This window comes from Nansenia antarctica (genome assembly GCF_963989245.1).
Source record: "Nansenia antarctica genome assembly, chromosome: 19".
In the NCBI taxonomy this organism is placed as follows: Eukaryota; Metazoa; Chordata; class Actinopteri; order Argentiniformes; family Microstomatidae; genus Nansenia; species Nansenia antarctica.
The window spans coordinates 6,671,001-6,686,183 of NC_137692.1; the positions used below are offsets into that span (position 1 = coordinate 6,671,001).

At 42.4% G+C, this 15,183-nt stretch overlaps 1 protein-coding gene across 2 annotated transcripts in view; it reads left to right on the forward strand.

The window, feature by feature from the left end:
- Positions 1-6,590: 6,590 nt before the first annotated feature.
- The window catches only part of ctdspla (CTD (carboxy-terminal domain, RNA polymerase II, polypeptide A) small phosphatase-like a), a gene marked incomplete at both ends in the record, with an annotated part of 55,191 nt that continues 46,598 nt past the window's right edge, over positions 6,591-15,183 (forward strand). For both annotated transcript variants that reach the window (XM_080548821.1, XM_080548822.1), the window contains one exon: positions 6,591-6,666. In XM_080548821.1, the coding sequence (XP_080404947.1) occupies positions 6,591-6,666 (76 nt within the window). The remainder of the gene's footprint in view (positions 6,667-15,183) is intronic.

Consider the following 15,183-nt stretch of genomic DNA (forward strand, 5'->3'; position numbering starts at 1 on the left):
CCTGAAGGTAGACCCCAGGTGCACCCTTCATGAGTTCGGGGAGTTTGTGAGGGTCATCTCCCCTGTACGGACCCCTTCAGGACGGGAGGTAGAGGGCAGGTGGAGAGTGTCTGACTACAGTCCAGAGGGCAAGCGGATGCTGTCTGTGTGGTGTAAGACCACCATGGACAGGGAGGCCCAGGGTGGTGAGGAGACAGGGGGGTCTGGGAGGCCCCAGGGCCAGGGGAAGAGGAAGGCCTGTGAGGAGAGCAGCAGCTCAGAGCACGGCCCTCCTTCATCCAAGATGCCGATGAGACTATGAAGGAGTCATAGTGTTAGTATTTGAAATAGTATTGATGTAAATAATATTGACATAGTATAGATGATAAGAATGGTAAGCTTTGAATAATAAATTATTATCAATAAGAACTATTCAACTTTGTCACCGTGTCATTATTACAGGATCATTATTTTTTCCCAGAAGGGAAGTTTGATGGTAATTGCACATTAATTCCTACATTCATTGTAGTAATTAATTTAATAAAATAAATAAAATAAAGTTATTATTAGTAGTTACAATGAAATTACATAGACAGTAAATATATATATTTTTAAAACATATTTAAAGTAATATATATGTGTGTGTGTCTGTGTTTTAATAATAATAAAAAGATCATGGTACTGTATCTTTTTCTTTAAAACCAAAATGCATCATCAGTGTGATACTACTAGACCTACTGCACTGTATGTATGATGATTGTATGATGATGCATATGAAATATCCAATAAGAATAAGAGAATAATGACGAGACACCCCAAAAAATGGACGTGTGCGTAAAATGCCTGTGTGGGCCGCGAATCCCTTTGAGATGTTTAAGTGGCCTTGAGTCCAAAAAGGCTGGGAACCGCTGCTCTACACAAAGGCCACAAGACCTCGTCGACATCACAGACAATGTTCTCCCTGGCCAAGCAGAGGGGAAAGTATCGCCTGGCATGACAAATCCAGCCCTGATATACTTCTGATATGTGTCAACACAGGAGAGCTCACCGTTGGCCCTTTTAGTGCTAAAGCTATGATTGCTAATTGAAAAGCAATAGGTGCTTGCCCATATGAGGAGTGTGATTGTGTGATTGGTGGTTTGAGTTTAGCATTCTGAATGGTAGTGTTTTCCATGTGAACACAAGAGATTTTATCTAGGAAGATTGTGCCAAATGTAGAGAATTGTATTTAGTGTGTTGTTAACTGTGTGGTTTAGAGCTGCAAAATTAGTAATAAGCAAGAAATGTGTTTGTCATTGTGAAGAATTGGTGTGAGATAAAATACACCAGTTTCAGGTTTTGGCCATTGTGTTTGAGGTTCAGATGTGTATCTCTAGTGCCCTTCCATAATGCTACAATATACCCATAGGACTCCTGTGGAACTGGACTATTTCTCCCAGAAGGTAGGATATTTGTCCCAGGGTCTGGAAAGAGAGGAACCAAAATACAGACCAATGTGTCATTCCCACCGCCTGGTTGGCTGACTCTCTTCCTCATGTCAAGGTCCCACAAGGTGGCGACATAGACAAACTAATGAGAAGAGAATGGAGAGGCATTCAGAATCATACAAAGCTTCTCTCAAAAGTTCCCTCAAATCTTGATAACCATAAACAATGCAAAAAATGTTTGGTTATACAGACTTTGTCCCATAATTCAATGTAGTGCTTTGTAGAAAAAGCGTTATTGTGAACAGAACATCATGCTGACCATACACAGTTATTGTCCAGTACGATTATATCTTTGCATTAGGCTACACAAGATGAAATATACCCTCAAAGGAACATTTCCATTACAGAGATCAGATATTTATTGTCTCACTGGCAGTATATATGTTTTGGGAATAGAGAAGTGGGCTGAGGACAAGATTTGACTAGACTAGTAAGTGAATACACGCTAGTGCACTTCAACTTACGAATGTGTCGCTTCTGATGGCACTACCACCTTCTGCACCGTTTTCTGAAAATATTGACCATCAGCCAACCATGACCATGAAACATTATTGTCATCTAACAGCATTCAATAGTTTCACTTCAGTTTATGATCCCAAAGTCATAACTTATGTATTGCAGACAGGACAGTCTCTGATTGGGAAGGACCACGTTTATTTGACAGCTTTAGGATGAAAGGATCAATAAGTCCGATAAAAGTTCAATAAGTCCCACCTTCATAAAATAGTCAATAGTGAGCAGCCTGCCAGCATACCCAAGTACACTCCTGTCCATTTAAGTTCAACAGATATCACAGTAAGTGTCCTATCAGTCTCTGTGAAACACCCACCACAGCTTGTCTATTGGAGGATAACACCTCTGTGAAACACCCAGCACAGCTTGTCTATTGGAGGATAAAACCGCTCAAGATTCCATTCCATTGTGCAATCATGTATGTACCTCAACCATGGCAGATGCCAGATCAGCATTGTCAGGTTCCAATACATTTACTGTCCAAGGAATACAACACTGGGCCTTCTTAATCAATCATTGAATACACAATCAATCTGTGTCTAATTTGTAAGGTAAAGGCCTACTCTAAATGCTCCAATAATAGTCCACAGGTTACACTTTGTATAGATAGTAGTATTTCGATACAGGTTGTTTAAGGTTGGTTTGGTCAGGGGTTACTACAGGGCAACAACATTGCACAGGTGTTGCTGAGGTTATTAGAGGACAAACAGGGTAGGTAGGTTTACAAATAGTTGATCTACACTAGATCTACTGTAAATACATACATGTACCTTCCCCACGAGACAAAGCCCTATCCGTATGAGTTAAGGTGTATATTTTATATTATTATCTGATTTTAGCCTCATGATAGTCATGATACCATGCTTTTTTATATTGGTACTGCAATAACAGGACCCTTTCAAGGAGGAATTCCAAAAAGTTCTCTTTACCCTGCAGCTGTAATTTTCTAAATATGATTATTTGTGTGCCTGAGTGAGTCGATTAAAATAGTGCTGTGCTCAGACCCACAGTCTTGTCAATTACTTCTGTTTACTAACCGGTGCTTACGGCTTTGGGATCTCACTGACTCTCTGCCTCAACATCCTTTCCTCCACACACACTTGATATTAAGTCTTTTGAGTGAAAATGAATGGTCTCTTTTGTTTCCAGTCAGTTGTACTCTAAAGCATTTTTCCTAACTCCTCCAAAATATTGCTCCTATTTTGCCATGGAGGAAGAGAAAGCATCACAACGACATAAAAGATACATTATGGGACAGACACTTTGCCATGCCCTGCATTTGATGTACTGACTTTACCATGACTGCAGAAAACTCAATACAAATATTGAAAAGAAAGGTACATTATGGGGAACATGATGTTAACTAATGTGACAGGTACAAAAATCCAATAAAACGCCTCTGTCTTAAAATAAACAACTGGCACTTTGCACTCTTCTCTCTCTAATCTCTTTGAATAAAAAAGGAGCAATGGTCCATCTTCTTCTCTTCTCTTCTCATTGTATTAGGCAACCACCTCTTTAACCTTTAACCTTTAACCACCTCTTTAACCTTTAACCACCTCTTTAACCTTTAACCTTTAACCACCTCTTTAACCTTTAACCTTTAACCACCTCTTTAACCTTTAACCACCTCTTTAACCTTTAACCTTTAACCACCTCTTTAACCTTTAACCTTTAACCACCTCTTTAACCTTTAACCACCTCTTTAACCTTTAACCACCTCTTTAACCTTTAACCACCTCTTTAACCTTTAACCACCTCTTTAACCTTTAACCTTTAACCACCTCTTTAACCTTTAACTACCTCTTTAACCTTTAACCTTTAACCACCTCTTTAACCTTTAACCACCTCTTTAACCTTTAACCACCTCTTTAACCTTTAACCACCTCTTTAACCTTTAACCACCTCTTTAACCTTTAACCTTTAACCACCTCTTTAACCTTTAACCTTTAACCACCTCTTTAACCTTTAACCACCTCTTTAACCTTTAACCACCTCTTTAACCTTTAACCACCTCTTTAACCTTTAACCTTTAACCACCTCTTTAACCTAAACAAACGTCCATAATGAAATACTCATATTTGATGAATCACCCTCATACTAATAAACTCTAATTGAAGCATAATACACTGTAATAATATTTGTCTTGTTACTAGTTTAGTGGCTTATAATTGAAATCAAGGTTTTATTCTGATGTCTCATTTGAATATGATTGCTTATAGACAATTCATTTTTTACTGGCTCTCATAACACTAGTGATTTATTGGACTGTGTGTTTTACCTTTGTACTGTAACACAACTACACTATGGTCGCACACAATATTTGTGTGTAGTCGGATTTCAAGAGGTCAGTCGTGACATTGTAACTTGAACTTGATTGTCCAGTGGGGAAAAGAGATGGCGAAGTGGCTCTGAAACATGATCGTCTGTGTTCTAGAGCAGAACTCCATGCCACCCTTGTCACATCCACACACATTAATCCACATCTGTGACTGAAAACACCTTGTTGATTCAAAGCTATAACCTGTGGATCCAGACTTATGAAAGTCAACACAATATTCATCAATATTTGAAAAACATGCATTAGGTAATATCATGTGTTCAAAGTGACTATCGATAGTTGATCTAACTTGTTCTCATCATGGCAGCCATAAACAGATTGTTATCAATGGTTTACCATAAATGTAAGGCAAATCTTTCAATAGAGATACCCCCCCCCCTCTCTCTCTCTCTCTCTCTCTCTCTCTCTCTCTCTCTCTCTCTCTCTCTCTCTCTCTCTCTCTCTATATATATATATATATATATATATATATATATATAATGCACTTAAAACCTACCAGCATACATAATGTTCATATTTCTTTGTTCATACATATTTCTTGTCTGCAGGTCAAGTCAGCCCATTTTGACTGCCATCCTATGAGAAGAATCAGGGGGTCCCCTAAGCAGCTTATTCGTCATTTTATATCGGTGGTTCAAATCCCTCTTCAGACGCACTTTTTACTGCATTTCGTTGTCTGAATCTAATCTAAAATCTCATCTAAAAAAGTATGTAGGCTATAAAATGATGGTGCAGGCTAATTTACAAGAACTGACACGATTACAATGGTGTTTGAAGCCTTTGCATGAAATCTTCGGTTAAATGTAAAAAAAAAGAAAAAAACGAATCACTTAATCAAGTCTCGAACTCGCAACCTTTGGAACTCCAGTCGGCTGCCTTAACCACTACGCCAGCCAGACCGCTGTGATGACAGCAATGCAAGTTGAGACAATTACTTTTTTTTTTACACTCTTTTCTTTATTGATCTAGCGATCTATCTATCACACTTTCAAAATATCAAGTTATCTATCACACAATCAAACTATCTATCGATCGATCACACTTTCAAAATATCAAATAATCTATCTATCACACAGTCAACCTATCCATCTATCTATCTCGTGTGAAGTGGGAACTAATATTTCCTAAAAGAGGAACTGTCGTTCGGGATGTAGTTTCCGCCTGTGAGCCTTTTTTGATGCGCGTCTTACCATAGCCTGTGTTTTAGCCTGGTCGCGAGCAGGCTAATTATATCTGACTCAGAAGGAGCTCAACCAAGCAGCGAATTATTTGAGCCACATTGATGGCACCGAACGCAAGCTAACATTTTCGAGGCTTAAAACTTTATCGAGGCTTAGAACTTTATCGAGCTTCGTGGAATACCCCCCAGGGTTGATAATAATAATAATAATAATAATAATAATAATAATAATAATAATAATAATAAGCCACTCTCACTTTGATACAAGCCACTCCCCCTAAGTGTCTAAGCCACTCCCACTTTGATACAAGCCACTCCCCCTAACTGTCTAAGCCACACCCACTTTGATACAAGCTCCACCCACTTTTATACAAGCCACTCCCACTTTGAGAATATAAACACATAGGTTAGGTAGTTAGATACATAAACACATAGGTTAGGTAGTATATTTTATTTCTTTTTAATATATATTTGTATATTTATTGCTTAAGTATTGCATAATATTATATGACTATAGTAGTATAGTCATCATCTGATGGATGTACAGATACTGAACATGTACAACATTATTCTTGAAATGTTTCATTTGATAAATAATAATAAATATATGCACATTGTAATACAGTAACAATTATGATACAAATCTTCTGGGAAAATATGAAAAATACAAGAACATAAATAAGACTTATTTTTATATTAAATAAACATCTTTAAATTTAAAATTCAGATTATTAATAATAATAATATTCGACAGGCACAATAAACATTCAGAACGCTCGCGCCTTGACCCAGTCCACTGTACAGAAGGAGGAGGAGGCTGTTTTCAACCACAACGGGGAGACGAATGCATTGCAGGGTTGATGCTTTATGCTTTATGCTTTATGTTTCTCTCTGCTCTCCTGTCAATGTGTCGTTTTCAACATAGTCCAGAATAAAGCGACTTCATGCATGCATCGAATTAAATGGAATGTGAATGCAGCAAAGATCGGCTCCTGGACCCTGTGTGTGTGGTGGTGGTGTTACTGGAGCTGAGCTAGCCTGGCTAGAGATAAGAAGTGTGTAGCTGGAAGACGAAAAACATCCCGTTTCCATGGACAACACGTCCATAATAACACAGGTTGCAAATCCAAAAGAGGAGGAAAGTATTGCATCGAGTCAAGAGAAAGGTAAGGAGGCGAGCGTGCTTTTTGATATGAAAGGATATGGGTTATTTCTTATGGAAATATTGGAATTATTTTGGGTTGTGCATTATTGCTACTCCGCGTTTGGCTTTTATTGTGTGTTGCATTTAGCAATGCATCCAACTAGACTGCAAAAACCATCTGTACAGCTGCAAAATAAGATGATGGATAGCTTGCTTTTAGGGTTTTAGGGTTTTAGCACATAACTAACTCAACTTAGCATGTAACTGGGTGACGAATACGACATGCACATGGCTTATTTCAGATGGTTTTGTATGCATAAGAAGGTAATATCATACATGTGTGCCTGTCAATGTCAGGAGCAGAGATCTGGTCGCGAGCTGTCAGGAGAATGTCACTGTGCCGATCCAGATTGAAGTGGTTCCGACTCTCACGCTTCCTACTGGTTTACAATGCACATTTAACGACATTTATGTCAATATCTCTTCGTTTTAGCTCGCAAAAAGCCTGGTGGTTCGTGCTACATTAGAGATCATGGTTCCTCCTGTGGAATGTGAACGTTTGCACGGGCATGTAGATGGTAAATGGACTGACTTATATTATAGCACCACCTTTATCCAAAGCGCTTTACAACGGCCTCTCATTCACCCATTCACACACACATTCACACACCAATGGCGACAAGCTACCATGCAAGGCGCCGGCCCCGCTCACTGGGAGCAATTTGGGGTTCAGTGTCTTGCCCAAGTACACTTCGACATGTGGCCAGCCGGGGCTCGAACCGCCGGCCTTGCGGCTCTACCTCCTGCGCCACAGTGGGGGGGCTGAGCGCTCATGCTTTATGTTGGACTCGGGATTGGGAAATAAATGCACCTTTTGGAGGTAGCACCTGCCTTGTAAGGGCATATCCACTTCCCCACAAACACACATTAAGCATTTAATGAATATAAGATCACATGGAAGAGGTAGGCTTAGTGATTATGTTGTAATAAAATATGTCTAATCTCTAAATGATAGTGTAGTAGGCCCAGACCCGTCACCAGGGCCCAGTCTTAGGGTGGGCCAATGAACTGCATGGGGGGGCACAATTAGTATTAACTATTTTATATAATCCGATATGCTATGGTATTCGTCATGCAACACTGACATGCATAGTAGGTTGCAGAGGCTAAATTGGACACGTAGCCTACCGATGAAGACTAGACCTAAAATTATCAGAATGCAGCAAATAACATAACAATAAACACAGGCGAAGCTGGTTTATTACAAGGCCTTGTCGACCCGAGTAGGCCTAAGCAAAAATTATTTGAATGCAAGTTACTTTATAGCGTGGAGAGGCCAAGTTGTGCATTACAATGCGCACAGGTCAACAATTGGCACCAACCCGGCACACTTACAAGAACAAGAATTAAATAAATGCCAGGGATAGCCTACGTAACTAAAATTAGGAGACTGGCACGCAATCAGTGCACTTCCAAAAGGGATACAGTATGACCGACCGATCGTGTGATCATCACATTAAAACCACCCATCTACAGCAAATAGGATCAGCCAGATCCTCATCATTGAACACGTTATACACAAAGCACATTAAATATAGCATAACCGTGCAAACAGCTCATCTCTCCAGTTGAAAAAGCTGTCGAGAATACAACTAGCAAAACATCACCACGGCGTGTGCTCACACGGACACACACACACACACACACACACACACACACACACACCCGGCTCAGAAAAGAAGGAGGCGGCGTTTTTCAGTGCTGAATCTCCTCATCAGTAAGTCCTTCCACTCATCCTTGAACTTGTGGGTGAGGTCCTTTTCGAAGGCAAGCTGAATCAGTTGAGCCTTGCGCTTGTGCAACATGCTGCGCCGATGCTCAGAGAAAACATTTTTAAGTGTTGAAAAATAGTTTTCACAAGTCGCGGTAGACGCTCCCAAAGTTAGGGCGAGTGTATAAGCTTGGATGACAGTTGGCATGGCCTGGAGTGCTGAGTGGAATGTATACTGAGAATATTGGCTATTGTCCATTGTCCATCTTTGGGGGGAAACGAGGTGTCCTCCATCTTCTTTACCAGGAACCCACCACGAGCCACAGCATATTCAGATTCAACCACTTCAGTTCGAGCTAATCTTAGGAGAGGAGTGACCTTCGATGGATCCATGAAATCCTCGGCCTCTGGGTTTAAAGCAGCCACAACCAATGAGCTTGCAGCTGCGCTCTCCAAAACGCGCATCCATCTCTCCTTGCACAGCATCAATAACACTGTAAAACACTCTCAGGAACTCTGTCTTTTCGCCAGTGTCCCTCTGTGACTGTCCAACCGTTCCTTCAACTACAAATGCACCAAAGCTCTTGTTAATTGTGCGTCTTCTCTTAGTTGGACAGCTGGGACCAGCCTCGTCAGTGGCTGAGGCTGGAGGAGAGCAGAGGTCCCAGAGCACAGTAAACTCATCCTCTGTGCGCAGTGATTTTATGCATTCAGATGCACTGTTCACAAGAGTAACCGCAGTGAACAGGTCCATGTTCTCGCTTTGTAGCAGTCTGTTTGGTGGCTCGAAAAGTAACAAAACTTTCATCGGGGGGCTAGCAAGGCTAGTAGTAGCCCTAGCCCTAACAGTTGGGCTAGTAGGACTTACCTCACTAGTGGTAGCCGTCGGTGTGCTAGTGTCAGGCTGCCCACAGTTGCTAATGCTGGTGCTACGTATGTCCATCGGGGTTGGGTGCAGCTGCACCTTTCGAGGATTTACCGGTAATCCACTTTCTTATATCCATCTTTATTCAAAAAGCTTTATCCATCAAAAAGCGCAGATTTCACTCAACTGCTCAGTGCTCACCTGCCTCACACAACTGAAATGGCGGGAGCAGCAGCGTGCGTAACGTGCAACTTTCAACTTTCAACTTTCAAATGATTGGTTGTCACTAGAATCCCGTCCAACAAAATGAAAAACACACTATTGTTTCTCAATTTTAATGTCTTCATTTAACATAAAATATTTTTTTATTTTTTTTATTTTATTTTTTAATATCTGGCTGCCAGTTGGGGGGGCACCAGCACGTCTGTGGGGGGGCCTGGCCCCCTGAGGCCCGCCCATAGTGACGGGCCTGAGTAGGCCTTATAGGGGGAAATAATTCTGCATGTATTTGTGATGTTTTTCTCTTTCCCCTTAGTTTGCCCACGTGAATAAACCCAAGTGACCGCTGAAACGAGTCTGAAAAGAGACTTCAAGCCCTCATGACTTTGTAGATGTACAGCAGCCTTTCCTTTTGAGATGGGTCTTCTTTATTCTGAGTAACTAATGTGTTGATACTTAGGGTGTGTTCTCACTAGAACATTTGCTTCACTTGGAATCGGATTTAGGATAAAAGTTGCTTTGCTCTGCGTCGTTTGGAGCTGTGAGACTGCACATTCGAAGTCGCTCCCGGAGCAAACAGCCGACGGATGCTCCGCTTGAAAAGGGTGGTTTCGCTCCGATTAGAAACGACGCATCGAGGCTGTCTATAGGAAAACAACAGCACACGCGTGTTGATCTGGATAAGAGCGGGACGAACAGGCAATTCAATTTTTTTCTGACCAATCAACTACCACATCTTTTGCTTCGATTGCGTATGTTACTTCGTTTACATGAAGGGCTGTGGCAAATCGGAGAAATAATTTATGCAACAATGTTGCAATCTCATCCACTTGCTCCAGGTCCTGATTCGGACTTTCATGTGAGACCTTAGTGAGCCTGGCATGCAAAGTCATTCATCACAGAGTATTGGTTATTAGTTGGTTATTGGTTATTTTCTCAAGTGCCATCTAACATTGGAGTATTTGTGGTTAAATTTGTGTTATTAAATAAGGATTCTGGTTTGCTGAGGAGAAAAATAGGGTCTTCTTTGAAACGTTGCAGATGGTGGTAGTCTGAACTCTCATATAGTCAGGGTGCTGAAGACCTAGAATTACAGACATCTGTTTATATTGTTCTTTATGATCAAATATGGTTATTATAAGTTTGATAGGCCAATAATCAATTCATTTATAATTCAGACCCTACAGGTAGAGTAGGCCTATTTCTCAACAAGGGGACTTGGGGAGTCATGGGATATCTACATGGTGAACAGCTAGCACTTGTCCATCTGATTGCGCAACCCTCGCGATAAACATTGTTTATGCATGTATGTCAACAATCCCCTCTTTAAATGTGCCTGGAAATATCCCAACAGCTGCTATCCAGATTATGGAGGCTAAACACATCCCCCCCCTCTGTCGTTTCATCCATATGAGCTGGGGTTTGACAAATGCTTGCTTTTTCACCCATTTGTGATATCGTCAGTGACAAACACCCCAGAGGCTTTCTGTTTTGATGAAGTCTGTAGGGTGTTGTCAGTAGTGTTGTCAGTAGTCTTCAGTGTATTCTTATGATAAAGAACTATTCTTCAGTCGCCAGTATTCTGCACCGGTTAGGCTAGCACCCTAACTCTACACAGTATCGCATGATGCCAGAATCTGCTTTACTCACATTGTCATGAATTGTTCTGTTTACTAAATGCTATGCTAACAGATGTTGGGACAAGCAGTACTGTATGCACAGTAGAATACAGGACAGAAGGTACTTCTGTGATGGGAGTGTTCCAGGGATAGTGCAGTGGGAGGTCTTGGTTCTGGGGACCTTTACCCTAAGAGGGCGCCTGTGGGGAAGATGGACGTGCTCTCAACACACCCAACATCCTACTGGGAAAGGGTTACCTTACAACCATCGTTGACATTTGTGACAACAGCTGGGGAAAGTGGGAACAAGTCGGCAACCGACCAAATCTTCAGACTTTTATTCTGAAAAATGTAAATACATTTCAACGTTGTTGAAAATCAATGACACACTCGCTAGTCAAGCCAAAATATTGCAATGCAGAGGATTCGGTGAGTAATCCCCACAACTACCTAGTCTTAACTAGCAAGTGTGTCATTGACTTTCAACAACGCTGACATTTATTTACATTTTTTAGAATAAAAGTCCTTTTGATGGGTTGACGACTTGTTCCCGCTTTCACCAGCTGCTGTCACCTTTATGAACCAGTGTACTACAGGGTAACCAGGGTAACCAGTGTACTACAGGGTAACCAGGGTAACCAGTGTACTACAGGGTAACCAGGGTAACCAGTGTACTACAGGGTAACCAGGGTAACCAGTGTACTACAGGGTAACCAGGGTAACCAGGGTACTACAGGGTAACCAGGGTACTACAGGGTAACCAGGGTAACCAGTGTACTACAGGGTAACCAGGGTAACCAGTGTACTACAGGGTAACAGCCTAGTGATCCGTGAGAACCCATCTTTTAACATAATGAAATTATTCTTTTGGTAATACAGTACATAACCCCAGTATCAAAATATCAACCAAAATTAAAATGTGCTTCTAACCTGCACACTCTACAGTGTACAGTAACTCCTGACTTCCCCCATGACTCAGACACATTCATCTAACCTCTTGTATTTACCAGTCATTTTGAAACCAACCGTGGAAATGAAATGCTTTATCACAATACGTCATTTCTGCAGCCTCATCTTCAGTGGTTCGCTTCTACCGACCAGCCAGAACCTCGCTAATTACAGCACAGAAAGGTGCTCAGGTCATCACAAACAGATCAATGAAAAATAATGACTCTTGACAACCTATTGCTTTTGACCTGCTGTGTAGGTAAACCATCAGAGTTCACCTGCATGTGTGCAGAAAAGTGACTGTTTATGGAGTGGACCGTCTCTGCCATTTTCAGTAGACGTGGTGGAGCGACAGCGTGAGGATGGGATTCAGAGCCCTCGCTGTCAGGTGGTGTCTCACAGCGTTTAGGTCTTGATTGGGATTTTCTCTTGGCAATTTGGGGCGGCTGTGGCCCAGAAGGTAGAGCCGGTGTCTAATAATCGCAAGGTCGGCAGATCGGCGGTTCGAGCCGCGGCTGGCCACATGTCGAAGTGTCCTTGGGCAAGACACTGAACCCAAAATTGCTCCCAGTGAGCGGGGCCGGCGCCTTGCGTGGCAGCTTGCCGCCATTGGTGTGTGAATGTGTGTGTGAATGGGTGAATGAGAGGCCGTTGTAAAGCGCTGTGGATAAAGGCACTATATACTGTAAGTGCAGTCCATTTACGTGCAGTCCATTTACTATATAAGTGCAGTCCATTTCTCTCTGACTTGTCTGCATCCTCCTTGGACAACAGCGCATCACATAGTAGGAACCCCGACGGTGACCAGTGGAATCCAACCCGCTGTCTGCTAGAGTACCACTCCATTCACAGACCGCTAGCTCTCAGGTTAAATGCCGGTCTTCACCCTGGGAGACCCAGTCCCCTCAAGCCACAGTTGTGAAAGGGACATGAGAGAGGAGCTCCCTGAAGAGCAACTGCACTCCTCGAAACCAGTCCCACTGTCACAAGCAGAGAAGACTGTCTAGCGTTGTGGACCCACTGATCCTGGAATCAGGCCACACATACTGAATATTTCAGAGCAGGGTGAGGCTATTTTCAGTGCCCTATCAGTTTCATTGTAAGCAAAGAAGTGAGTAATTGACTTGAGCAATGTTTTCAGCTGCTTGTGCAGGTGGTTATAGATTTTTCTCTTCATGCATTATGGATTGTGTTTAATGAGGTGAGTGTCGGGATTGCATGGCAGGGGGGTTTTGTTTGTGTTGATGAGAAGCATCACAGGTAATGCTGCAGATAAACAGAGATGCTATTTAAAGCAGAAGCCACGTTCAACTGCTGCCCTTGTGAGTCAGTTCATCAAAGACATCGCTGAGCCAGAAGGAAAGCAACGTTTCTAACTAACCTTTTAATTTTAGAATAGGCCACTTTTAATTAGTCAAACTCAGCTTTCTCTCTCAAGGAATGAAGACGAGATGAACCCACAGTATCCACAAACATTTCTTGTTCAGCCTTTATTTTAATATTTGACGAGTTTATTTCAGAAGAGCCATAGGACGTAAAGCTGAAAACAGAGCTTTTCTACCCTCCACATGTTGGTGTTTTCCAGCAACCACAGAGGTTCAGTTTCACACTCTGATGCAATGAGATGTAATCACTGTCCAGACTGTAGCGGGCTGCTGTTGTGAGGCTCAGAGTCCCGCTCTAGTCTTGCCTTACAGATCAGCCAGGCTTTGCTCGAATATCTCAGACAGGTATCATTGGATGAGCCATTTACCTTAATCAGATTAGGCCGGATCTGAGCTCAGCTCTTTAACCTTGCTGAAGCGGCGTTGACAGCCAATCAGATGTCTCCCTAGCACTTCCTGCAGAACTTGAGTGCAGACTTAGAGCATCAGAGCCCCAACTGATGACGAGTAGACTGGTGCCTTAAACAGGGACAGTTAGAGTTAAACATGTCTAGTTATGGTGCTGCAGATGTTAGTTATATGTAGAGTTAGATAGGAGCGAGATTGTTAGTGTTAGATAGGAATGAGACTGGCCAATATCAGTCTGTGTTCATTTCAGACCCCTTTTGGTGAAAGCCACCTATTCTCCGGTTTGGATGTGACTCTCCCACTTTATTTTCTCCAAAGTGAGTCATTTCATGGCACCTTCCTCAGTAATGTGGTCTGGTCTGGATCAAACAGAGGCTCTGTCTGCTTCATTTCTCTGGGTCTTTGGAGATCGACACCATCATTCGTCTTCATCGGGAAAGCCATCCATCACATGCATTGGTGCTTGATGCATTGAGATGAAGCTATCGATCCTGCTAGTGCTAGCTGAAGCCATGTAGCCTACTCAGTGGTTTGTTCCACACTGTACCACCTTGTCAAGCCTGATCTCGTCAGATCTCAGAAGCTAAGCAGGGCTGGGCCTGGTTAGTAACCTGGATGGGAGTCCAAAAAGGGTGAAAGCCTGGTTGCCGTGGCACATATATGTGGCTTGGGGTTGGCATGTTCCCCCCATGCCCACTAGGGGTCTCCTTCACCCCACATGGAAAGACATGCCAAAGTGAACACCCGTCCCTGACCACGACGGTGAAGAACGCTACTTGGTCCCCGGGGCGCCGGGCGTCGGTTCAAGCCGTGCCAAAAGGGTGACCGCTGCCCCTGGCTGCCAGTGGAGGAATGGCAGCCCGGATGGGTTACAAAGGCAGAGGACAATTTCCACCTGGCGACCCGCCGAAGATAGTGCATGTGCTTGTGTTTGTGTGTGTGTTCACCTAAAACTTGCATGTGTGTGATCAGAGTGTAAAACTGCCGTGTGTGGCCATTAAAAGACCATCAAGGACCGATTTCTCTTCTCTTCTCTTTCTCTACACAATACAGGTATTCTGAAAATGCATATTTGAACAAGACAGTGCCATTTCTAAAATAAACTCAAAGCCTAACATACAGTTTCCACTGGCACTTCAAGTTGGCTATTCTGATTTCAGAAACAAACTTCATGTTCTGCTTCTCTGTCCCTGACAATACAATTACAGCACTCAGGTTAACCTCAGATATGCTCACCCCTGAACAGAGAACAGACGTATGTCATTCTCTATTACAGTGCCAGGCTGCAAACATGACAGTCAGACAATATGCCTCCCTGAGAGTC